General features: G+C 39.2%; 1 protein-coding gene across 1 annotated transcript in view; it reads right to left on the reverse strand.

Moving 5' to 3' along the window:
* LOC124554679 (E3 ubiquitin-protein ligase HUWE1) overlaps nucleotides 1-26,355 on the reverse strand; it is a 350,828-nt gene that overhangs the window by 239,003 nt on the left and 85,470 nt on the right. The window contains exons 14-17 of the mRNA XM_047128297.1: nucleotides 20,446-20,637; nucleotides 17,047-17,265; nucleotides 12,449-12,606; nucleotides 12,060-12,182 (exon numbers count right to left, since the gene is read on the reverse strand). Of these exons, the coding sequence (XP_046984253.1) occupies nucleotides 12,060-12,182; nucleotides 12,449-12,606; nucleotides 17,047-17,265; nucleotides 20,446-20,637 (692 nt within the window). The remainder of the gene's footprint in view (nucleotides 1-12,059; nucleotides 12,183-12,448; nucleotides 12,607-17,046; nucleotides 17,266-20,445; nucleotides 20,638-26,355) is intronic.

The following is a 26,355-nucleotide window of genomic DNA, read 5'->3' on the forward strand; positions in this document are numbered from 1 at the left end:
TGCCATCCTTAACCTGACGTTACTCCCATGGTGTGGCCAGGGAGGGTAATGATTTGCGGTCGTACTTATGTGCGTTGAATTGAGCTTGTGAACACTTAGAGACTGCTGGCGTTTCACCAACAGCAAGAGATTATGACTACACTTCATCGCATGTCATCCGCCCTGATGCCACCCACTCTGACCAGGGCCCTCCCCATGTGTGTCACCCAGCCACACCAAATGCCCCCTGGCAGGATGACCATTGCCGAGAGTTCTGATGCCCCAGGGGGATAGGCATCTATCCCTTGGCACATGTGGGGAATTAATGGCACAGGCATCAGCAGGGTGATCCCTGTGTGGCCAGGGGGCTACAAACAACAGGGTGCATGGTGGCCCCACCTCAACGGACTGGCTACCGCACTGGATATCAGGTACAAAGAAGTCCATGGTTATCGTCGACGCAGAAAGCAACACTGCATAGTGCATGGTGGAAAATGCACCCAGGAAGCTGTCCTCACCCAAGAGATGGAGAATGAGTGGAACTGAAATGAGACGATGAGAAAGTGGGCTAAGATCTCAATGCACAATGGACACGATGCACCATGTAAGCCCCCTTCCCCAATTGGCTTGCTCTTCAGGAAAATTTCGAAGAATGGAGGTCAAACCATCACATAAAGGCCAAAATGTGTTAAACACTTTTAGTCGCCTCCTACGACAGACAGGAATATCTCAGGCCTATTCTTACCCCCAGACCCGCATGGGGTTGACACACATTCACACAGTCATTAGTGTGTAACCATCTACTGTACAGCTGAAGTGTTTTTAATGATTCTCTGTATATCTAAATATTTTTTCCTTAAATGAGAGGTTTTCTCTAAATAACAGTGAACTCACTCACACTGAAGGAGTGACCAGAACATAATTTGGAACCTGCTAGGGCAAATAAATATTCATTTATTCATATTGAACTGGAAACTGTAATTCAGCCAAGCATTAACATAAGGTTTTCACTTTTTAGTAACATGTAAAATCACCAACTGGTTCACTGATTTAAATAAAGCATCCTAAAAACAAGGAAAACATTGTTTTATCTATTATTGGTTTAATCAACGAATGACACAGGATTAACATGATCACAAAGGAATTTATGTACAACTCTAAATACTGTCTTTCATATCATAAAAAATTAAAATCAGCAAGATAATCTGCTTTTTTCTTGTAGTATAATATCCTAATATAAGTTTTTGCTTTCATTGCGTGATGCTGCAAATACTGACTGAACTGATGAAAACTAGGTGCCAACACAATCAAGCGAAGTTTGATGTATGTGAATCTCTTTCCCCTGCTCCTCTGGCTCCAACTACCCCCCCCCCCCCCAAACACCTTCACCATAAACTGTTTTTACTTGTCCCTTCACAAGAGGAACACATGAGAAATAGCAAACAAGTCCAACGTGCTAAAATGTGTAATATCTTCCCATTCGTTTTTATAGAAATTGGTTTCAACTGCAACTGATGCTGCACCATCAGACAGAATCAGAGAAACAGTTAGATGCCGAAACTTCCTGGCAGATTAAAACTGTGCCAGACCTGGACTTCAACTCAGGACCTTTGCCTATTGTGGGTAAGTGCTCTACTGACTAAGCTACCCAAGCATGACATACGACCTGTCCTCATGGCTTTACTTCTGCCAGTACCTTGTCTCCTACCTTGGGTAGCTCAGTTGGTACATCACTTGCCAAGGAAGGCGAAGATCCTGAGTCGCCATCTCCACCTGGCTCACAGTTTTAATCTGCCATGAAGTTTAATATCAGTGCGCACTCCACTGCAGGGTGAAAATTTCATTCCAGTTCAAGGTTATCTATTGACTCATGGCATAATGTGTTGCCTGTAAAATATTTCATTACTATCTTTCTCTTGATGAATGAAATGGACCTGTGCACAATAGCAACCATTTACTTCTTTATGAGAGAGTTTATAATTATCAGGTCCAAAGGTTCAGCTGACTAGCTTCTAGTTTTATCCTTTCAACACATTAACGTGATTCTTCATTTTCATAAATATTACGACACAAGAATGCTGTTAACTGTCATTCACTCTTTTCATCTCTGCCACTCATTTTCTCAGTGACAAAAGTACATTTCTGTGGGAATTAAATTGTAAAAGCCTCCAATGCTATTGAAACTGAAAATATTTCTATATTCATATCCATTTACTGGCTATAAAAAAATTTCTGCCAGTACTTTGAAGTTTTACACTGTCTACTTAAATTTACACTTTTTTTAACTGCTCTCTCTAGATGTTTGATGCACTCAGTTTTCTATCCTGATCAATAGCACTATTCCTTGTGGTCCCTCTCTAAATACGTTCCTTCTTCAGGGAACATTTTCACTTATTTCATGGAACCATTTTAGAATGCTGCTGACATTTTTAATTTTCAAGGCTAAAAATATGTCACCAGAGATATGTACCATACTAAAAGTATTCCATGAAATGAGTGAAAATAAGGCCTTTCAACAGACCACACAAAGAAGACAGCACAAAATACCGTTTCTTTGAAATGACATGATAGTTTAGAATTGTCACCATCATCATGAATAATAGTCATCTGTTGAAGAACATGCTTCCCTCATTTGCTAACATCACAGTATCCCAGAACAGAAGATGGGACATATTAAAAGAAAGACAATGACTCATATTCTATTAATTTATCATTTCTTTTGTCTACAAATATGTTCAGTCATGCAGTTCAAAAGGAGATATTTGAAGCAGTCTGTAATTTTCTTGCTGCTAAATTTCCTATACTACAAGACACTGCATGTTTTATGACATAAAATCCTTAGTAATGAGATCGGCTTAAGCTTCATCTGAACAACTAATAAAGTCTGGAATCAGTCTGTGAAAACTAATGAGCTATACAGTAGCTGATATTGTTCACCAGATCGTGTGTGTGTGTGTGTGTGTGTGTGTGTGTGTGTGTGTGTGTGTTTTAAGACTGCAAGAAAAACTGATAGGTACATTTGCTTCCATCCCAAAATTCTAACTATAACATACTGTCCCAAGGAGTTAAAAGTAGAAATTAACAGCTGCGCATGAAAAATGGAAGTGTGTTTGCAGATAATTGTCTAATTTTGAAACTAGGTTTTTATCTTCATTAAAACACATTTGGCTTTTCAGACGAGAGTGAATATTTCATCTGACCTGTCGTAAGCTGATAAAGCAAGTCATTTCATATGTGTATTCTAATAACTGCTGAAACAAAGTAGTAGAAATCCTCCTCTTGATTGAACTGATGATTATTAAACACACAAGCAGGTTTTACTAAGCATCTTAAATTCATCAACCCTTCAAGCGGAAACATGAGTATTTACTTGATAGACATGTTTGTCTGCACTTGCAGTAGCCTGACTATGTGATGACCAGCTGCAGTCTTGCAGGTAAAGCCATACTGCTACACCATTGTTGATTACAGGCAACACTACTTTGTCAGTTAACAAGGTGACCACACAGCTATCAGAATTTGTTGTTTTTTTTTATGTGATACTGAGTCACTCTTCCAAAGTAGTTCAATGAACTCCAAAAAATTCTTGGGAAATTGACTTAAATATTCCAAAGGAATTTAATACCATAAAGTTTATTATTTCTTTCTTTCTCAAACGTTATGTCTGGTCAAAAATGGAAAGTGACGCGGACCTTCATCAAGCGCGACTTCCTTTTAACTGTACGGTATATGTTACACTGTATTTAGGAACTTACGGGTTATTGAACACGTATCAATAATTATGGATTTCTGTAGTTGTATATATACATTTGGATGTAGCTGTATTGCGTTGATGTACTGGTGGATATTGAGTGGTATGACTCCTGTAGTTGATAGTGTAATTGGTATAATGTCAACTTTATCCTGATCCCACATGTCCTTGACTTCCTCAGACAGTTGGATGTATTTTTCAATTTTTCCCCCCGTTTCCTTCTGTATATTTGTTGTATTGGGTACGGCTATTTCGATTAGTTGTGTTAATTTCTTCTTTTTATTGGTGAGTATGATGTCAGGTTTGTTATGTGGTGGTGTTTTATCTGTTATAATGGTTCTGTTCCAGTATAATTTGTATTCATCATTCTCCAGTACATTTTGTGGTGCATACTTGTATGTGGGAATGTGTTGTTTTATTAGTTTATGTTTTATGGCAAGTTGTTGATGTATTATTTTTGCGACAATGTCATGTCTTCTGGGGTATTCTGTATTTGCTAGTATTGTACATCCACTTGTGATGTGATCTACTGTTTCTATTTGTTGTTTGCAAAGTCTGCATTTATCTGTTATGGTATTGGGATCTTCAATAATATGCTTGCTGTAATATCTGGTGTTTATGGTTTGATCCTGTATTGCAATCATGAATCCTTCCGTCTCACTGTATATATTGTCTTTTCTTAGCCATGTGTTGGCTGCGTCTTGATCGATGTGTGGCTGAGTTAGATGATATGGGTGCTTGCCATGTAGTGTTTTCTTTTTCCAATTTACTTTCTTTGTATTTGTTGATGTTATGTGATCTAAAGGGTTGTAGAAGTGGTTATGAAATTGCAGTGGTGTAGCCGATGTATTTATATGAGTGATTGCTTTGTGTATTTTGCTAGTTTCTGCTCGTTCTAGAAAGAATTTTCTTGAATTGTCTACCTGTCCATAATGTAGCTTTTTTATGTCGATGAATCCCCTTGCTCCTTCCTTTCTGCTTAATGTGAATCTTTCTGTTGCTGAATGTATGTGATGTATTCTATATTTGTGGCATTGTGAACGTGTAAGTGTATTGAGTGCTTCTAGGTTTGTGTTACTCCATTTCACTACTCCAAATGAGTAGGTCAATATTGGTATAGCATAAGTATTTATAGCTTTTGTCTTGTTTCTTGCTGTGAATTCTGTTTAAAGTATTTTTGTTAGTCTTTGTCTATATTTTTCCTTTTAGTTCTTCTTTAATATTCGTATTATCTATTCCTATTTTTTGTCTGTATCATAGATATTTATAGGCATCTGTTTTTTCCATGGCTTCTATGGAGTCACTGTGGTTATTCAATATGTAATCTTCTTGTTTAGTGTGTTTTCCCTTGACTATGCTATTTTTCTTACATTTGTCTGTTCCAAAAGCCATACTTATATCATCGCTGAATACTTCTGTTATCTTTAGTAATTGGTTGAGTTGTTGATTGGTTGCTGCCAGTAGTTTTAGATCATCCATGTACAGCAAATGTGTGATTTTGTGTGGGTATGTTCCAGTAATATTATATCCATAATTTGTATTATTTAGCATGTTGGATAGTGGGTTCAGAGCAAGACAGAACCAGAAAGGACTTAATGAGTCTCCTTGGTATATTCCACGCTTAATCTGTATTGGCTGTGATGTGATATTATTGGAATTTGTTTGGATATTAAGGGTGGTTTTCCAGTTTTTCATTACTATGTTTAGGAACTGTATCAATTTAGGATCTACTTTGTATATTTCCAATATTTGTAGTAACCATGAGTGGGGTACACTATCAAAAGGTTTTTGGTAATCAATGTATGCGTAGTGTAGCAACCTTTGTTTAGTTTTAGCTTGATATGTCACCTCGGTATCTATTATCAGTTGCTCTTTACATCCTCATGCTCCTTTGCAGCAGCCTTTTTGTTCTTCATTTATAATTTTGTTCTGTGTTGTATGTGTCATTAATTTCTGTGTAATCACTGAAATTAATATTTTGTATATTGTCGGTAGGCATGTTATGGGACGATATTTAGCTGGGTTTGCTGTGTCTGCTTGATCTTTAGGTTTCAGATAGGTTATTCCATGTGTAAGTGTATCAGGGAATGTGTATGGGTCTGCAATGTAACTGTTAAATAATTTAGTTAGATGTGAATGTGTTGAGGTGAACTTTTTTAGCCAGAAATTTGCTATTTTATCATTTCCAGGGGCTTTCCAATTGTGCATAGAATTAATTGCTCGGGTGACTTCATGTTGCAAAATTATCACTTCAGGCATTTGTGGTATCATCTTGTATGAGTCTGTTTCTGCTTGTATCCACCGTGCATGCCTGTTATGTTGTACCGGGTTTGACCGTATGTTGCTCCAGAAGTGTTCCATGTCTGTTATGTTTGGTGGATTGTCTACTTTAATGTGTGTGTTGTCTATTGTCTGGTAAAATCTCTTTTGGTTTGTGTTGAATGTTTGGTTTTGTTTCCTTCTATTTTCACTTTTTTTGTATCTTCTAAGTCGTTTGTAATTTCTGCTTCTTTTCATCTAATTGCTCTATTGCTTCTTCTTGTGAGATTTTATCTAACGTTTTTCGTTTTTTTGTCTGATATTTCATTTCTTATAAATTGTGTTAGCTGTTCGATGTCTTTTCTCAGTTTTTCTATTCTCATCTGTAGCCTGTGTTGCCATGCTGGTTTTGTGGGTTTCTTCTGTGTGTTGGTTGGTTCTGATCTCTGCCTAGTGTGTATATTTATTGTAGTGAGTGCTCCTATATAATCCAGTAGTTGTAACTCTTCCATAGTTGTGCTTTCATTTATTTTGTTGTGTATGATTGTGTTGATAGTTTTTATTGTTGTTTCGACTTGTGGGTTATTTGGCGGTCTATGCAAGAATGGTATAATGTCTGTATTTGTGTCTTTGTATTCTATATATGTCAGCTGAAATTTTTTCTTCTGTATCTAACATGTGTGTCACTTCGTGTTCTATTTGTGCTTGTTCTGGTGGCTGTCTTAAGATTTCGTTTTCCTCTGATTGTTTAATTGATGCGTTTTGTTCTTTGTTTGTTTGCTCTGGGATGTTTGAGTCCATTACTGTATTTTCTTCTTCTTCTTCTTCTTCTTCTTCTTCTAATTGCACATATTTTGCTCCAGTATTCGTTGTACTTGTTGTTTGATGTTTTCTAATTCTGACTGGGGTATCCTGTTATTTTTTATTATTACACGGATCTGATCAACTAGTCATCGTTCTGTTAAAAATTTTAATTCCGGGTATCTGGTAATAAATGTTGTGTATACTTGTGATCTGTATCCAGTTGTGTTGGTTCCTAGGTTTGTTGCATGGTAAGAACAGAACATGAGGTGTCGATTAACTTCATCTGACCATCTCATCCTCTGTCTTTGTTATCCTTCTAGGGTGGTTGCAGGAAACATATCCTGCAAAACACCTCTATTTGGATTTAAATCATTTTCCAGTTGGCTAGCAGTGTCGTTACCATTGTGGGCGGGCATAGGGTTCAAGCGTCGTCCCCAACCATGATGGCGCTTGTCCGAGGCTTCTTTAGTTCTGTCCTGAACCAAGTAATCACACTAAAAGGGGGGTTAGCCCTATTAGTGGTTTGTTCTTTTCGTCGCCTTTTACGACTGGCAGAACATACTGGAGGCCTATTCTTTTCCCGGGCCTCCACGGGGATTATAATTATTATTTCCTTCACTTTCTCAGAAGTTAAGTCCGGTTATCAATGGAGTGACACGGACCTTGATCAAGCGTCACTTCCTTTTAACTGTACGGTACGTGTTATATTGCATTTAGGAACTTTCGGGTAATTGAACATGTATCAATAAGTTGTATATATATGTTTGGATGTAGCTGTATTGCATTGATGTACTGGTGGATATTGTGTGGTATGACTCCTGTAGTTGATAGTATAATTGGTATGATGTCAACTTTATCCTGATGCCACATGTCTTTGACTTCCTCCGCCAGTTGGATGCATTTTTCAATTTTTTCTCCTGTTTTCTTTTGTATATTTGTTGTATTGGGTATGGATATTTCGATTAGTTGTGTTAATTTCTTGTTGTTATTGGTGAGTATGGTGTCAGGTTTGTTATGTGGCGTTGTTTTATCTGTTATAATGGTTCTGTTCCAGTATAATTTGTATTCATCATTCTCCGGTACATTTTGTGGTGTATACTTGTATGTAGGAACGTGTTGTTTTAAAAGTTTATGTTGTAAGGCAAGCTGTTGATGTATTATTTTTGTGACATTGTCATGTCTTCTGGGGTATTCTGTATTTGCTAGTATTGTACATCCGCTTGTGATGTGATCTACTGTTTCTATTTGTTGTTTACAAAGTCTGCATTTATCCGTTGTGGTATTGGGATCTTTAATAATATGCTTGCTGTAATACCTGGTGTTTATTGTTTGATCCTGTATTGCAATCATGAATCCTTCTGTCTCACTGTATATATTGCCTTTTCTTAGCCATGTGTTGGCTGCGTCTTGATCAATGTGTGGCTGTGTTAGATGATATGGGTGCTTGCCATGAAGTGTTTTCTTTTTCCAATTTACTTTCTTCGTATCTGTTGATGTTATGTGATCTAAAGGGTTGTAGAAGTGGTTATGAAATTGCAGTGGTGTAGCCGATGTATTTATATGAGTGATTGCCTTGTGTATTTTGCTAGTTTCTGCTCGTTCTAGAATGAATTTTCTTAAATTCTCTACCTGTCCATAATGTAGGTTTTTTTATGTTGATAAATCCCCTTCCTCCTTCCTTTCTGCTTAATGTGAATCTTTCTGTTGCTGAATGTATGTGATGTATTCTATATTTGTGGCATTGTGATCGTGTAAGTGTATTGAGTGCTTCTAGGTCTGTGTTACTGCATTTCACTACTCCAAGTGAGTAGGTCAATATTGGTATGGCGTAAGTAATTATAGCTTTTGTCTTGTTTCTTGCTGTCAATTCTGTTTACAGTATTTTTGTTAGTCTTTGTCTATATATTTCTTTTCGTTCTTCTTTAATATTTGTATTATCTATTCCTATTTTTTGTCTGTATCCTAGATATTTATAGGCATCCGTTTTTTCCATCGCTTCTATGCAGTCGCTGTGGTTATCCAATATGTAATCTTCTTGTTTAGTGTGTTTTCCCTTGACTATGCTATTTTTCTTACATTTGTCTGTTCCAAAAGCCATACTTATATCATTGCTGAATCCTTCTGTTATCTTTAGTAATTTGTTGAGTTGTTGATTTGTTGCTGCCAGTAGTTTTAGATCATCCATGTATAGCAAATGTGTGATTTTGTGTGGGTATGTTCCAGTAATGTTGTATCGATAATTTGTATTATTTAGCATGTTGGATAGTGGGTTCAGAGCAAGGCAGAACCAGAAAGGACTTAATGAGTCTCCTTGGTATATTCAACGCTTAATCTGTATTGGCTGTGATGTGATATTATTTGAATTTGTTTGGATATTAAGTGTGGTTTTCCAATTTTTCATTACTATGTTTAGGATTATTATTATTATTATTATTATTAATTAAATAGGCAGCATGGCTCTGTGGTAGAATGCACACCTGCCGTGTCTTGAGTTCAGTTCCAACTAGAAATATTTTTTCCATTTTACATTTCATGAAAATGCTAGTGGAACATGCACCTTTGTTTGAAAATTTACCAGGGTCGGGAATCGTACACACAGTACACACGATAGATTAACATTCTACCACAGCCACGTGGCTCAAAAAGTGACCTTGTTTAGGCTATTCAAGGTGCTCAGAAAATTTCAAAGACTATTTTCTTGAGAATTTTTGGGAGTTTCAAATACTTACAAGGAGAATACAAAAATCAGATTCCCATTGTGCTGACACACCATTAAGATCTTTTTCAGGAAGTGAGCCTGTCAGACTGTCCTCTTTGAGAGGAAATGTGTAAAATTGAAATATTTAGAATGTTTTACACTACTTTTATGAGATAAGGCCCAAAGGACCATGCACAGCTACAAGTTTCTTTCTCCACTGTCTTCTATCTATAGCTACCATCTGCCATCTGGCCATATCTATTGCCAACTGTTGGAAGTCTTCATGGAGGCCACCCCTCCAACTCGTCATTGGCCTTTCCAGGAGGCTCCTATCTGGTGGTGGTGGGGGGGGGGGGGGGGGGGGGGGGGAATGTAATACAGCAGCTTTCATAGCCACCTGACATCTCCCATCCAAGCCACATGTCCAGCACATTCTGGTCACTAGCATCTTACGATTACTGTTACATTGTCATCTTGGCACAGTTCGTCTCGCTTGTGGTTGTGGCTGATCCTCCATTCACCAGTTTTTGCAACCAACACCAGATCAAAGATGATTGGCAGCACTTTTCTCTCAAATACGAGAAGTTTACAAAACTCCTGCTTTGGAATACTACCGTGTGTCACTGCTATACAGTACAATGAGTTGGAACATTGTTTTATATAGCCAAATCGTGAACTGTCTCGAGGCACGCCCAGACAAAAGCAGTTGTGTTAAGCCGTAGAAGGATCTGTTTCCTGCCTGTATACAGGTGCTGATCTCTACTTGGTATGAGAAGTTCTCGATGAAAAGTGCTCCCAGGTATTTAAATTCGTGAATTCTCTTGTAGGACCGGTCTCCTGCTCACAGTAACTGTAGTTGTTCAGTATCTTGACCTTGTTGATGAGTTGTAACAAGGTAATTCATCATGACTTCGTTTACGAGTAGCCCAAATTTGCTGGCAGCTATCTACAGTGCCCTGATCATTTGTTTCAGTTCCTTATCAGAGCTGCTGATTGAGCAGAAACCTGCATATACCAGATATGATAAGTTCTTCCCTTTGACTTGGGCCCATTCAAATTTCTATTTGGAAGTCTCACATATGATCTCAAGGACAAAACTCTCTCTCTCTCTCTCTCTCTCTCTCTCTCTCTCTCTCTCTCTCTCTCTCCCCCCCCCCCCCCCCCTCCCCCCCCCCCCCCCCATGAGACCTACCACAATTTCAATGTCACCTGTTAGTCAGTTTTTCATCTTCACCTTACTGAGTGTTTCACTCAGGCAGATATAAATTTCAGGCTGTATTCTTAAGAGATCTGCAGAGCTTCTATAAACACTACATCCAGGAGTTCCCATTATTCAACCCTCACTACCACTCATAAGTTACAAATTCCTACTATTTGAAATTCCAAAGTCAGCTTCATTGTTAAAATAAAATTTTCTTTGGGCCCTCAAACAGAAGGCTAGATGACAAGTGTCTGATGATGGTTACATTTTTTAAAATCCAGTTCAGAACAATCTGATCTATGTTGGTATGAATACCAATCATCTTAGAAAATTAGTACTTAATTTTGGCAAAAATCAAAGAACATATCTAATAATGGTCACTGACGGTTTGTAATATGCACCAGACAATAACTGACTAACAAATGAAACAGTACTGAACTCATGGTGTCATCAAATTAACTTCATCAATGTAAACATTGTAGCATGAGGAGAAAATGTTCTAAGCTCCAAGCTAGTGTTGCGGGAATGATAAATTGGCTAATTAATAATTTATGTTTTCAGTTAAAATACTCAGTCAAGTTTCTACAGGATTTACCTTTTATCCATCATACCCACCAAAAATTTAGAAAAGAAACTGTTTGAAAAATGCTCAAGACACAGTTTAAAAAATGGAACCTACAACAGCTGTGCCATAAATGCTTTCCACACTGGTTCTACATCTGCCAGAGCATACATATTAGAGGAAGCTTTTAGTTATTTTATCCTTTTTATTAAAACATGTCTTCAAAGATGCCTTAAGCATCTCATACTTCACCGTATCAAATTTAACATGAATGTTTGTCAATATGAGCTTCTAGTACACCACCACCAATTACCAGTCCATAGCATTGTCATAACAGTCACTCGTTTCACATTTGCTTAATGTAGGCCTCATCACCCCAAGTGTTCAATTTGACTTTCACCTACTGGTGCTTAATACCAATTCTGCTATTGACAACAGTTTATAATGGATCAACAATTTTGTTTGCATCTGAACTATGGTACATCATAGCTTCCTGATTGTATGAGGGCTAACCACAGCATCACCTGATGTACCTGTAATTATGTGAAAACAGTAGTGTTCCCAATAAAGGACTACATAACAGCTAGAGCAGCTTGGAAAGTCTTCCATTCACAGTGAATCCTATCAATTCATCAAGAAATTACCTTGGCAATTAAAAAAAACTGTTTGAAGATTCTTTAATACCAACAAAAATAATCCCCACCTTTACCTACCAGCTATGAAGTTAACTGTACAATTACAGAACATAAATTTGTCCTTGTTATGATACTATTGAACTTTTTGTTGCAAACTACTTTCAACTTACTCAAAGTATGCTGTGTGTCCCCCATATCTTAAGAACTGGTACAACATCAAGTAGTACGGATTTTTCTTTTCATCAAACAGAAGTGGTGAAGTAAAACCAACTGAACATATCAAGTATGTTAGTCTGAAACATAAAAAGAGGAGTATGTTATGCAAATAAAAATCTAAGAATTAACAGTGTGAGAAATAAAGAACAAATTTTTACATAGATATAGTATACAAGTTAAAAGTAACAAGAGAATATAATACCCTAAACTGATTCAATAATTACGAAAAGTGAAAAATTATTGAGTCATCAATATATGAACCAAGTTTCTGCTACAGCTGGGGCACACTCCCTCCAATCTGTCAGTCTTTAAAGTTCTTTTGCAATAAAACTGTGACACTTACTTGAATTGGGGTACACAAACTTTAGGTAATGATGTCCAGCTTAAACAGTCGACAAGCAGCATTGCCAAACTCTCTGAAATATCCTTAGCTGCTGGTGTCAAAACCCTCGACAAGACCGTATACCGCTGGCGTCGTTTCAGAGGTGTTCCAACACTTAACTGAAAATTAAAATTCTATATCACATAATAAGTAACAATAAATGTACAAAGATAGTGTAGCTTAGAATAAGAAGCATGTTTATCTACTGTTTTAGAATACATAACAAAATGAAGTTTACAGGTTTTTATTTTGTCAACATATTTTACTAAAAACCTTACTTTGTTTTGGTTTTACGCAAGTCAGTCAGCAGATGAGAATCATCAGCTCAGTCACTACGTCAGCATCAAGACTGAGGATGATAGAGATAAGATCAAAATACTGAATTCAGTCTTTCAAAATTCTTCACTGCAGAAGTAACGTTCTTTTTCAGTCATTGCACAAAAGCCAAATGGATGATACTGAGAAGTTCCCTCTGAACATAAAGATACCTAGCAACTGGAAAAAGCACAAGTCATTCCAGTTCTCAAGAAGAGTCATCATAGGTGTACACAATTATAGGCCTGTATCACCGGTGTTAATCGACTGAGCTGTGGAATATATTTATGCTCATGTTTTGTTACTTTCTGGAGAGCATAAGTGTCCACTATAACATCAACATGGATTTTGCAAACAGTGATCTTGTGAAACTAAGCTCCCTCTGTTCATCTAAGAGATCCAGAGCATCACAGGTAACAATGCCCAAGTTCTTGCTGTGTCCCTCGACTTCAATACGACATTTGATATAGTTCTGCTTTGTCATTTAGTGAGTAATAAAACCTTATTAAGAATTGGACTGGCTTAATGATTGGACAGAACTTAACACGCCAGTCTTAACATTTCTACTATCTCTGTTTTTGAAGTGATGGACAATGTATGATTGTTTTAATTAATGCTGTAGTCAGAAATAATATGAAAAAATATTTCTTCCTCTTTTTCTTCCAATGTGATGCTTGGTGGAACATATAGAGTTACTCTTAAGATGACGACTGTATAAAAACTGTAGGACATATATATAATGCACACATACATCAGTGAGTAGAACATCTCTCCCAGTTTTTAATTTAGATTATAGATGCTCAAAGACATCATTTGTAGCATGGAAAATGTCAATACACGTATACAATTCATGAACACAAATTGTCTGGGAATGCAATGCATGACAACAGACTACTCCGCAAATTTGTTGATTAGCTACCAATCTGCAGGCACAAATTAATTCTAGAGAGCAGAGGGTTGGCAATACAATCTGACGGCAATACAATCTGACGGCAATACAATCTACAGGTGCAATCTGTACTTGCAATAATTCTGAAAACCATGCACAGGCTTACTTTTAATAGTTTGACATTGATACGTAGCAATAACACGAAGAAAATTCCCACTGGTTTTCTGATAAACTGTCATGGAACACATACTTCCCAATGGTAGTGAGAGCGTAAATGCAACAACATCAACACACAGTTTCAGTATGTCAAGTGTGTGTGTGTGTGTGTGTGTGTGTGTGTGTGTGTGTGTAACGTCAGAAGTTCCATCAGGCTGTTTGCAGACAATGCACTAATGCACTTACCTACAAGAAGAAAACAGCACCAGATGAGAGTAACAATGTTAAGAAAGAGGTGCAGGTGATTGACAATTGGTACCAGGAGTGGTAGCTGGCCCAGGAACAATGGATCATACATAAATATAACATACTGCACATAAATGTATGAAAGTTATATTACACATACATGGATGAAAATCAATGTCAACAGTACCTGTCATAAATTATCTAGGAGCAACCATTTGAAGCAACATGAAGTGGAATGACCACATACAATGAATTTTACGAAAAGGAGATGCCAGGCTGAGATTCATTATAACAGTGTAATTCAGTTTCATCAAAGAAAATGGTGCTTAAAAAAATAAAAATAAAAAAAATAAAAATAAAAAAAAATAAAAATAAAAAATAAAAAAATAACAACAACAACAACACAGGTAAGTCGACCGAGTATTGCTCATCAGTGTAGAACCACTATTAGTTTGGATTAATGGAAAAGATGAAGAAACAATGAAGAGTGACATCTTTCATCACAGGTTTGTTTAGTCAGTGTGAGATTGTTATGGAGATGTTCAACTAACTCTAGTGGCAGAAACTACAAAAGAGGCAGTGTGCTTCATGGAGAACTTTACTTTTGAATTTTTGAGAGTGTTTGTTCTGGGCGGAGTCTGGCAACATATTACAGTAGAACATCAATTACTGAATATCAGTCAACTGAAACATCAGTTAACTGAATGGGTTCGTGTCAGCAAATTTAAATTTACATGCCATACACTTCTGCTAACAGCTTCTAGTTCTCTGGCACTGCAGCTCTTTTCCTCTCCTTGCCAACAACGAGAAATCATGTGCTTGACCTTGAGCCTCTAGTTGTCACTCAGCAGCAGTGTGTAAGCATTTGCTTGTAACAACCCTTTGATTTGTGAAAAAGCACTTGAAATTAATAAGAAACTTGAGAAGTAATGCTGATTTTAAAGTGGGTGGCTTTTGTGTTGCTAATCTAGGCATGGAATTAGGGAAATAGACATTCAAAATGAAAAACTGTTGATACTGAAGCAGCTGAATATTTTAGTCTTTTATTAAATATATTGATACGGAGGGCTATAACAAAACCAATGTCTACGATGCAAACAAAAGTGGTTTTTATTGAAAGAGAATGCAACAAAATTCCTGGCTTCCAAGAAAGAAATTCAGACCTGGTTATAAGGCAAGCAAATATCACATCATTGCTATGGTATACAGGAATGTTACTGGAATATGTAGTCTACTCTTGGTGATCATAGCGAAGTCTAAAAATCCGCCATATTTTACACGACTAAAAAAATTGTTGGTCACCTACAAAAATAAAAAGACTCTACAAATATTTTTATTCACTTCACATTTTGTAAAACATTCTGATACCTGCTTAATAATTATTATTCACAACCTTCAATCACTGACATCCGCTGCACGAACACCAGATGTACGTGCACATACATGTACAAAATGTTACTTCAGTCCTCCAACTGATGGGTCATGGGATCACTGAAAGCTTCAAACGGTATTATAGAATGGCATTGCTGCATATGGTTCTGATTGGGAGGAGGATGTGAAACACATTTCAGGCAGTCTACACTGGAATTAATTTGAAGACACAGTGTATATGGCAGCAGGAGCTTGGGCTACTTTGAAGGACATTACCCTAGCGAAAGATTGGGATAAGCTCCTCCCATCAAATGAGGTTATCACTACAACTGAAGACCCACAGAACAGTCAGTTTGTATCACAACTGGTTAACCTGGTTAAAGAATGTCCACAATTTGAAGATTCTGACCAGGAAATTATTCCAGACGGGATGGAATGTGATGCTGATGATTCTGGTGATCAATTACTGGCAGAAAAACTCACTTCTAGTGTCACTGATGACAATGATCCTTGAGACAACAAAGAAGAGATTAGCAACAACTGTACTGTAAAAGAGCCACCCTCCCGTTGGGAAGCTTTTCACTGCCTTCACAAGGCTATTATGCAAACTGAAAACAAGAAGAGTGTACTGTGTTTAAGACATGTGGAGGGGGAGGGGGGGGGGGGGGGGAGGGGGGAATCTCAGCTCTAAAGCAAAATTCTATATTTGACTACTTTTCGTAGATTGTAGGACTGCTTTAACAGTAAATGACTACTTTAAGTAATATAGGTAGCATATATGTAATACATTTAAAACATATGCAGTTGTGTGTTCAATACATGTATCTATTGCTCCCATGACAGTGGTACATTTTTTTTTAACTGATCAGTTGCTTGAATAATCAGTTATCCAAACACAACCAGCCCCAAATTGTTTTGTATAATTGATGCTCTTCTGTAATTTCTTCCACATCTCTCAAAATGACCACATTGAGAAAGTTAGAGGCATTAGAGTTAATAAGGAGTCCTACTGACAACCGTTCTTTCGATGCGTCATTCGCAAATGAAAAGGGTAGGTGGGAGGGTAGTGGTACTGGTATCACACTCTGGAACACACTGTAAGATGGCTTGTGGAATATAGGTATAGATATATTCTACATTATTCACAGCTGAAAACTGTTGACTAAAGCTTCTTCTCATGATATCTGCTGCAAATAGCTTGCAGATTTTACATGAAATGACAAAATGCTGCAGCTGGTGGTTGACCTGAAATACTGATAGATAGCATATATTACAAATGTACAATTTACTTGACAAAAATATAATCTAGACACCACGTAAAGCAGTCTGAGTGTATAACTTGCAACTGTGTGTTCAAAATGCCACACCATAGAATGAGGAAATGAATTTAATGGAGAAGGTGACTAACAGAAAGCTGCAGATTGCAATAATCAGGGCAAACGGTAAGACGTATGTGCTATAAATGGCCCTACTATTTGGATAATGCATACCTACTAATACAAACAAAACCAAAATCATATTGATAGCTGCTTGATGGCTCATTGTGAAGGTATTACATGAATACTCAATAATGGTAAAATACCTTGACTAACATCCCAAACAGCTCCGCCAGGGCTCTTCCAAGCCTTGAAGATGCATGCAGCAATGGTTTTATGTATTTTGCAACAATATTTGGTGGAACTTTGAGGAAATTCCTCTGTTCAGTGCCACTCTCATGGCTTGCATCTGTATCATTTGTACTTAAGGCTTCCATTGCTGTTGTCATTCCTTTATCACTTCCAGATGAACGCTCACCAACACCCTGAAAATCAATTTTAAGGACACAAATATAACCAACTGATTGTAAACTTTTTTGCTGTAAAACCACTTAACAAAATTACACAGTATCCTCATTAAAATATTCAATACAGCTGACTAGAGCACCACATCAGACATTAAAAATGTGTAGTAAAACTTGCTTAAAATGGAATTGCATGGGACTAAAGTAATTTTCCAGATTGGCCAAGTCTCTGGATTACATACAATACTCTAGGCAACATAAAATTTGTCAAATGCCATGTACAAAGTGCAAATCTGTAATTATGTACCTATTTATGTACCTTTACAGTAGATGTTCACTTAATGTGCACAACAGAGTACTGCACTATTACACTAAATGATACACAATACAGCATGTCTGAATGTTTAGTGTAACTTCAGATTTGTGTATTCTTGTGCATACATATTATTCCCATTTCTAGGCTTTACATTTCATTTTTTCACTACATGTCAAGGAGGGAAGCCTGTTTGAATTTCCTGTTCAGAACTGTTTTTCTACACAATTTTTTAGACTGTACTGTAGTTTCAACAGATAGTAGGAATTTTTGTGCATTTCAAATCCCACATCATTTATGCATGCAACAGTTTCTTCAGGGGTATAAATTTTTCTACAGACATCATTTTGCTCCTCTTTTTCTTTGTTTCCTCCCCATCATTTCCTGTGTTGCAGATACCTGTTTGATCTGCTGCCAAAACAACAGTGGAGTAAATTGACAAATTCAAATGTAGTCATTTGGACAATATGAAATGTTTTGTATTTGAATTAATTCAGGAACTGCTGCTGCATTTTCTTTACCTTCAATGAGTCACAAGCATCTTTATCACCACCTCCAAAGCCTGTATTGTTGCTTTTGACAATTTCAGGCATTACTTGCTATACTGCCAAGCCAATTTAATTTACTGCATCCAGGACAGAAACTTAGCATGCAAGAGCAAATGTACTTTTGGCATAGACACTAACAGTAACACAATAATTGCCTAGAATAGGACTTTCAGTTTTAATTTACAGTTCATAACCAATAAATTGTGGTCAGGGTCCACATCTAACACTGAAAATCTCTTAAAATTTAAAATCTGGTTCCTAAATCTCTGACTTACCATTATATAAATCAATCTGAGACTTTCCAGTGTCTCTGTGTCTCTTCCACAGCCTTCTTTAATGATTATTAAACCTAGTGTTTGCGATGATTACATTACATTCTGTGCAAAATTCTACCAAGTGGCTTCCTCTTTCATTACTTTCCCCCAGTCCATATTCATCTATTATTTTTCCTGATCATCTTTTTCATACTATTGAATTCCAGCTGCCCATCACAGATTTGTGCCTTCAGTAAGGCATCATTATCTCATCATACACTTTTTCAATCTCTTCATCATCTGTGGAGTTAGATGCCATATAATCTTGAACTGTTGTGGTAGATGTGGGCTAAGTGTCTATCTTGGCTTCAATAATGCATTCACAATGATTCCCATGGGCGACAACGCAACATAATTTGCTGTCTGCTCATTACTCTTCCCCCCACACTCACTACAGTTCTAAGCCAAGTTGGTGTCACTGTTACCCCTCCATATTGCTGTGCTTGAGCAACTGTGAAACACAGACTGCAATATCTTCCAGCATGCAGCTCATGTGTAACAACAGTGACTAATACATAAATAAAAAAATGCACTCACAATTCTGGTCAATTCTTGAACTTTCTCTTGTCCTGTGATCTAGCAACACCTGTTGGTAATATCTCTGACTCGTCTTACCAATACAGTTTAATCTTGCAATAACAATGACAGTCACTTTAATATGATTTATTTCATTTTTAGACGTCTAATTCTGGATTAGTTTTCTTTCTTGTTTCATCTGAATGTCACCATCTTGTTCCAAAGCTGACTAAAGGGCAGTAACATTTTTATCCAATATTCTAGTATGTGAACAGTCACCCAGTCTCTTATCTGCAACCCACTTGGTAAATCATTACACTGTCTCATAACCAAATAAAATACTGACTTGTGTTCAGAGTGAAGTGGTGTTTTTGAAGAAAAACGTTTTCATTTTTCAGTGTTACCTTTGCTTCAAAAGCACAATCAATGTGGGGGCATGGCATCCATACATGTATGAGAACCTTTCTTTGGGAAGTGTTCATATACAACAAGAGTTTGTAAGACAATGTAATTTAATGCTATGTCCACCTGTGTTTCACAAAAGTGTAAAATTATAAACAAAGCAATAGACTGTTGTGGCAACTAGTTGATAGTTTCCTGTGTACCCCTTGCACTAGCACTGAGCATAATTATTCAAATTCTGGTATTCAAATAATGTCGATACTGTATCAAGCACTTCAGACTTCAAGGAAATCTTGAACCTGAGTTCCCAAGTTCGAGTCTCGGTCTGGCAGACAGTTTTAATCTGCCAGGAAGTTTCAAATCTTGAACCTGTTTCAGCAAGAGTATCATTTGCTGTAGTACCTACCCTTTCTTCAAAATAGATCCCGTGTGATCTCAATTGCCCAAACTTCATCTACATATGTAAGACAACTCCTATATCAGTCCAACAATGTAAAAATGTTGACCTCATTGGCAATAGTTTAATACATGAATATAAGAGGTCCTGTAGCTTTCAAATGACAAATTTAGAAAAAAATTTCATCTTATAATCAAGTAAATATCTTAAGATTTATAGCAATGTACTTAACGAACATTACACATACCCATATCTTGCAGAGAAATGGTTTATCAAGAACCATTAATTTTTTAGATTTTCGAATTTTATTTCAGGCATGTTTCAGCTATGTCATGAATAATGTTGGTCAAACAGATTAGCTCACTACCCAGAATGTCTGTGATAATACTGTCTCTATAATTACAGACCACACATGAAAAAAAAAAAAAAAAAAAAAAAAAAAAAAAAAAAAAAAAAAGGGCTGCATTTAAGGAACTTGTTCAGAGGAGCAATATGGCTAAACAAAATCTTTGAACAGATATAATACACTGAGAATAAATTTTTACAAGGTATGTTATTCATCAAAAAAATGCTTGCAAGTCCTCTTCTGTTTCAGCATGTATGTGATACATATCCTTGGCAACAAAATCTGCTGTTATTTCATAACTTATAAAAAATCACCATAATTATTTTTAAATGGTATTTTTATGGTAAAATGTATATTTGACCAACCTTGTCTTGGGGCATTAGCTTCTGTAAGTCTTCTTTGGCAAAGTCTTTGTCAAGAGGAACTTCATCACTGCACAGTGCTAGCAGTACAGTGCTTTCCCACACTAGTGCTTTATAGAGACTTTTTAGCAGTGACAAGACACAGAGACCTCTCACAGAACCCCAGTGGGCCAAAGCAAGAGATCTAAGTTCATTCTGTAACAAAATATTTCAAGTTAAATCAAGATAAAACGTGCTTTCGACTAATGCAAACACTATATACTTTATGGTGCACTGGGTATTTAATGAAGGTTTGAAAATTTTATTCAATATGCATTAAACAAAGATCTACAATTGGGTGTGCACCACCCAGGTGCAGGAACACACACATTCAGTAGCAAAAAGTCATCAACCAAAGTTGGTTGAATCCCACAGTGCTTTATTAGGCATGGTTTTATTGGTTGCGGCATGTCATCCTCTTCCTCTGACTTCTGAAGTAATTTACCCAGTCAGTCACAACAGGGTATATAGTTCAATGTGGATTCTGAACCAAGTGGTAACATACCATTTTTACCACCACCACCACCACCACCACCACCACCAACAACAACAACACGAGCAGGTATTGTATGCACTATATAAGTTTCCCTTGTCCAGATACAATGAATCTTCACACTGCAATTGGGACAAACATAACTGGTCACATGCTGAATGTGAATTTTAGAGTTTTTGGAAGGGTCTTTCTCCAACCTATGCTGCATACATTTTATATTACAACGGTGACTGCAATCTGGTTTGCTGCCTCATTGAGGGGCATGGTGCATAGGTAGTCCTTGGAGCCCAATTTACTACCCCTCACACAGGTGACACCAAATGCCATGTTTCAGCAACATGACACAATTAATGTACAAGCCTTCTTCAGAAATATGACTAGTACTACTGCTTTTCTGGTGTCTGCATTTAACCTAGTGATGTGTGTAAGAAACAGTTGTCGACAACTTGTTCACCTCAATCCACCAATTACTACTGTTCTTTTGTAGACTAACATACAAAAAGCATGGAGATAAATTGACAAGGAACATACCCATACCCTCAATTCCATGCTATAATGTTTAGAAACTCTTATAGCAGAGTGTGGGGGCTTCTCAACTTACAGAAGTCTGTCAGACAGTATGTAGATTCCAGTAATCCTAAACATTTGTGCATTTCTTGAGGCTCCAGAATAAAAAGAAAATGTTGATAGCAAAGTCCAGCCTGTAAGGCAGATAATCCATCATCTCCGAGTCGAGTGCTTGTGGGAACTCTGTTGTCCGTGGAGCCGTGTTCGGCCTAGTGCTAGCAGCACAACACTTTCATTAAACATCCCACACCACTTGTGAATGGCTCATCACAATTTTTGCACTGTTGTCCTGTAGCACTCAGCATTCACTGTCTATTTTGGTCACAAATTCGAAGATGAAACTAGCTGTGTCTCAGAATACCACGCACAGTGCGTTCCGTGACAACACAGTCTGCTCGAATTTTGTCTTGCATGGATAGCTACTGTGACACCAATGCATTAACTGCTGCTTTATTTCTGGGGCATTGTGTGCAACCAATGTATCACCACCTGTAACGATCCAGTCTGCAAACACTCTGCTGTCATCGAGATACTGCTGCAGAAAAGTCAAAGCTGCTGTCATGCACTCTGCTTTGTGTTCTGGAGTTACTGGATTCAGGGTACATCTGGTGCACAATTTCTGCAACAGGTGTTCAAAGACCATTCACACAACAATGTGTGGCACATTTGTAGCAACTGACTATCGAAGCCCATCATTCTGAAGTGATGCTTCTCCATAATGCATTCCATCACACATCATTACCTGTAATGATTTGATGGCCTCACTCTGCACTGTTCCTCATGAATATTTTGGCAACCTGGTGTGAAGTCTCTGTAGCAGTGACACACCATCTGCTTGCTCACGACATTAGGCACCTTGACTTCGCACAGCTGATTACAAATTTCATTCAGCAATATGATCTGTGCATTCATAAACTATCACTGACCACACTTAACACATGACAGGAGCTGGAATACAGACATCTATTTATAACCACTTCTACAAAACTGCTGAGAGACCTCTGGAAGTTCAGTTAGTGCATGTGCCACATCACGTCATTAGCCTATCGTGTACACACAGTCGCTTCATGCAGAATACAATTTGCTAGCTGTGGGATGAGTGGGATGGTTGGTTGGTTTGTGGGGGTTGAAGAGACCAGACTACAAAGGCCATCGGTCATAAAACACACACAAGGAACAAAAACAAGCAACGAAGATGACAAGGGATGACACAGAACCCTCAGATGGAGTGATAAAAGCCCCCTGCACAAACAAAACTTTAAACTATGCCTGCCGTGGCAGCATCATCCCTTGAAAGTGCAGGGAGCATATCAGGCAGCGCAAACGTCTGCCTGAGCATAGTTAAAAGCGGACAGTCCAACAAAACATAAACCACTGTCAATGCTGAACCACAGTGACAGAGAGGTGGGTCCTTGCAGTGCAATAAATTGGTTGGTTGGTTTGTGGGATTAAAGGGACCAGACTGCTACGGTCATCGGTCCCTTTTTCCAAATACTAAAAACACCCACAGAGAATAAAAACGAGTAACAGAATAGATCACAGATGACACAGAACAAGAGAAACTTAGACAAAGACCAGACAAAACGAACAAAAATCACAGTGTGACGGTGGTTGGCCGACCATAGAAATAAAAAAGGAAAAGCCAACCACTTAGAAACATATTAAAAAATCAGACTAAAATCATAGGCCAGAGGCCAGAATCAACACAAAAGGACATAACAAATGCTCAGATTAAACGATAAAAACCCCCTGCCCGAATAAAACGTAAAACTATGCCAGCCATAGCAGGGTCATCAGTTAAAAGGGCAGGGAGCGTATCAGGCAGCGCAAATGTCTGCCTGACCACAGCTAAAAGGGGGCAGGCCAACAAAATGTGGGCCACTGTCAAAGCCGCCCCGCAGCGACAGAGGAGGGTCCTCCCGGCGCAGTAAATAACTGTGTGTCAGCCGGGAGTGGCCAATGCGAAGCCGACAAAGGACTACTGAGCCCCTGCGGGTGGCTCGCAGGGATGACCGCCACGCAGCTGTCGTCTCCTTGACAGCACGGAGTTTATTAAGCGTGGTCAGTTAGCGCCATTCATCGTCCCATAGCGCAAAAACTTTGCGGCGTAAGACTGCCCTCAAATCAGTCTCTGGGAGGCCAACATCCAGAGATGGTTTACTGGTGGCCTCTTTCGCCAGGTGGTCAACATTTTCATTGCCAGGTATCCCAACCACAGAGCGGCCGCAACAGGCAAGAGTATGCAGGGACTCCTGGATAGCCATCACCAGACAAGAATGAGGGAAACACTGGTCGAGAGCTCATAAACCGCTCAGAGAATCTCTACAGATCACGAAGGACTCACCTGAGCAGGAGCGGATATACTCTAGGGTACTTTTTTTTTTTTTTTTTTTTTTTTTTGTGGTTTTAGGGCGTACAACTTCAATGGTCATTAGCGCCCTGACTACTCTAAGAATGCACCGCGAGGCACAAGTTGACCACAACAACTAAAAGGGAAAACACGATAAAAGACAGACTGACAGGCATAGGATTAAAAAACAGCATCATCAAATGTCCTTAGCGAGGTGTGTCAAATTGATAAAACGAAGAACACGAGCAGCTGCTCGTGGGTCATCCGCTAAAATTGCATCGAAGGTATTTGGCAGGTTAAGATCGAGGCGCAGTGTGTTAAGATCTGGACAGGACATTAAAATGTGTCTAACCGTCAGCAAGTGCCCACATGGGCAGAACGGCGCCGGCGCAGCCGTCAGCAGATGGCGATGGCTGAACCGGCAGTGTCCAATTCTTAACCGGGCTAAAACGACCTCCTCCCGCCGAGAAGGGCGTGAGGAGGACGTCCAAGCCACGGGCAGAGGTTTTAAAGCCCGAAGCTTGTTGTCGGTAAGTGCAGCCCAATCGGCATGCCACAGAGATAAGATGCGCCGACAAATCACCCTGCTAAAATCGGACGAAGGGACGCAACAAGAAGCTGTTCGAGGCTGGAGGACCGCAGCCTTGGCCGCGGCATCTGCAGCTTCGTTCCCAGGGATACCGACATGGCCCGGAACCCACATAAAGCTAACTGGAGAACCGACGTCCACCAGCTGCTGAAGAGAGCGTTGGATCCGGTGTACGAAAGGGTGAACCGGGTACGGATCACTGAGGCTCTGGATGGCGCTCAGGGAATCTGAGCAGATGACATAAGCAGAATGTCGGTGGCGGCAGATGTAAAGAACAGCCTGGTAGAGGGCAAAGAGCTCAGCTGTGAAGACCGAACAATGGCCATGGAGACGGTATTTGAAACTTTGTGCCCCGACAATAAAGGAACACCCGACCCCGTCATTGGTCTTAGAGCCATCTGTATAAATGAAAGTCATGTCGATGAACTTCGAACGAAGTTCCAAAAAACGGGAGTGGTAGACCGAACCGGGGGTGACCTCTTTTGGGAGCGAGCTGAGGTCAAGGTGAACGCGGACCTGAGCCTGGAGCCAAGGTGGCGTGCGGCTCTCACCCACTCGAAAGGTTGCAGGGAGTGAAAAAGTAAGGTGTTGAAGGAGGCGACGAAAGCGAACGCCAGGGGGTAGCAGGGCAGAGACATACAACCCGTATTGACGGTCAAGAGAGTCGTCAAAAAAGGAACGATAAGACGGATGGTCGGGCATTGACAGTAGCCGACAGGCATACCGACAAAGCAGTATATCGCGCCGGTAGGTGAGTGGCAATTCGCCAGCGTCAGCATGAAGACTCTCTACGGGACTGGTATAAAATGCTCCGATCGCAAGTCGTAAACCCCGATGTTGTATGGAGTTGAGGCGGCGTAAGATGGATGGCCGTGCAGAGGAGTATACGAAGCTCCCATAATCCAGCTTGGAGCGGACGATCGACCGATATAGACGAAGTAGGACGGTTCGATCCGCTCCCCACGACAGACCACTGAGAACACGGAGGACATTTAAAGAACGGGTACAACGGGCGGACAAATATGACACATGTGGAGACCAGCTAAGTTTCCTGTCAAATGTAAGGCCTAAAAATTTGGTTGTCTCCACGATTGGGAGAGCAACGGGACCGAGTCTTAAGGACGGTGGGAGAAACTCTTTGTATCGCCAGAAGTTAATACAGACCGTCTTCTCGGCAGAAAAACGGAAGCCATTGGCGACACTCCAGGAGTAAAGACGGTCAAGAGAACGCTGAAGACAGCGCTCCAGGACACGTGTACATTGCGCGCTGCAATAGATGGTAAAATCGTCCACGAAAAGGGAGCCTGATACATCAGCTGGGAGGCAATCCATTATTGGATTGATCGCGATGGCGAAGAGAGCGACGCTCAAAACTGAGCCCTGTGGCACCCCATTCTCCTGGCGAAAGGTGTCGGACAGGACAGAACCCACACGTACCCTGAACTGTCGATCCATTAAAAAGGAACGAATAAAAAGAGGGAGGCGACTGCGAAGGCCCCATGTATGCATGGTGCGGAGGATGCCCGCCTTCCAACAGGTGTCGTAAGCCTTCTCCAAATCAAAGAAGACAGCCGCGGTCGGGTGCTTCCGCAAGAAGTTATTCGTAATGAAGGTCGACAAGGTAACCAGATGGTCAACAGCAGAGCGGCGCCTACGAAATCCACATTGTACATTGGTAAGTAGGCGTCGAGACTCGAGCAGCCAAACCAATCAAGAGTTAACCATTCGCTCCATCACTTTACAGACACAGCTGGTAAGCGAGATAGGTCGATAACTGGAAGGCAAGTGCTTGTCCTTCCCCGGCTTAGGTATCGGGACAACAATAGACTCGCGCCAGCATGCGGGAACATGTCCCTCAATCCAGATGCGATTGTA

Source organism: Schistocerca americana, chromosome X (genome assembly GCF_021461395.2).
Source record: "Schistocerca americana isolate TAMUIC-IGC-003095 chromosome X, iqSchAmer2.1, whole genome shotgun sequence".
NCBI lineage: Eukaryota > Metazoa > Arthropoda > Insecta > Orthoptera > Acrididae > Schistocerca > Schistocerca americana.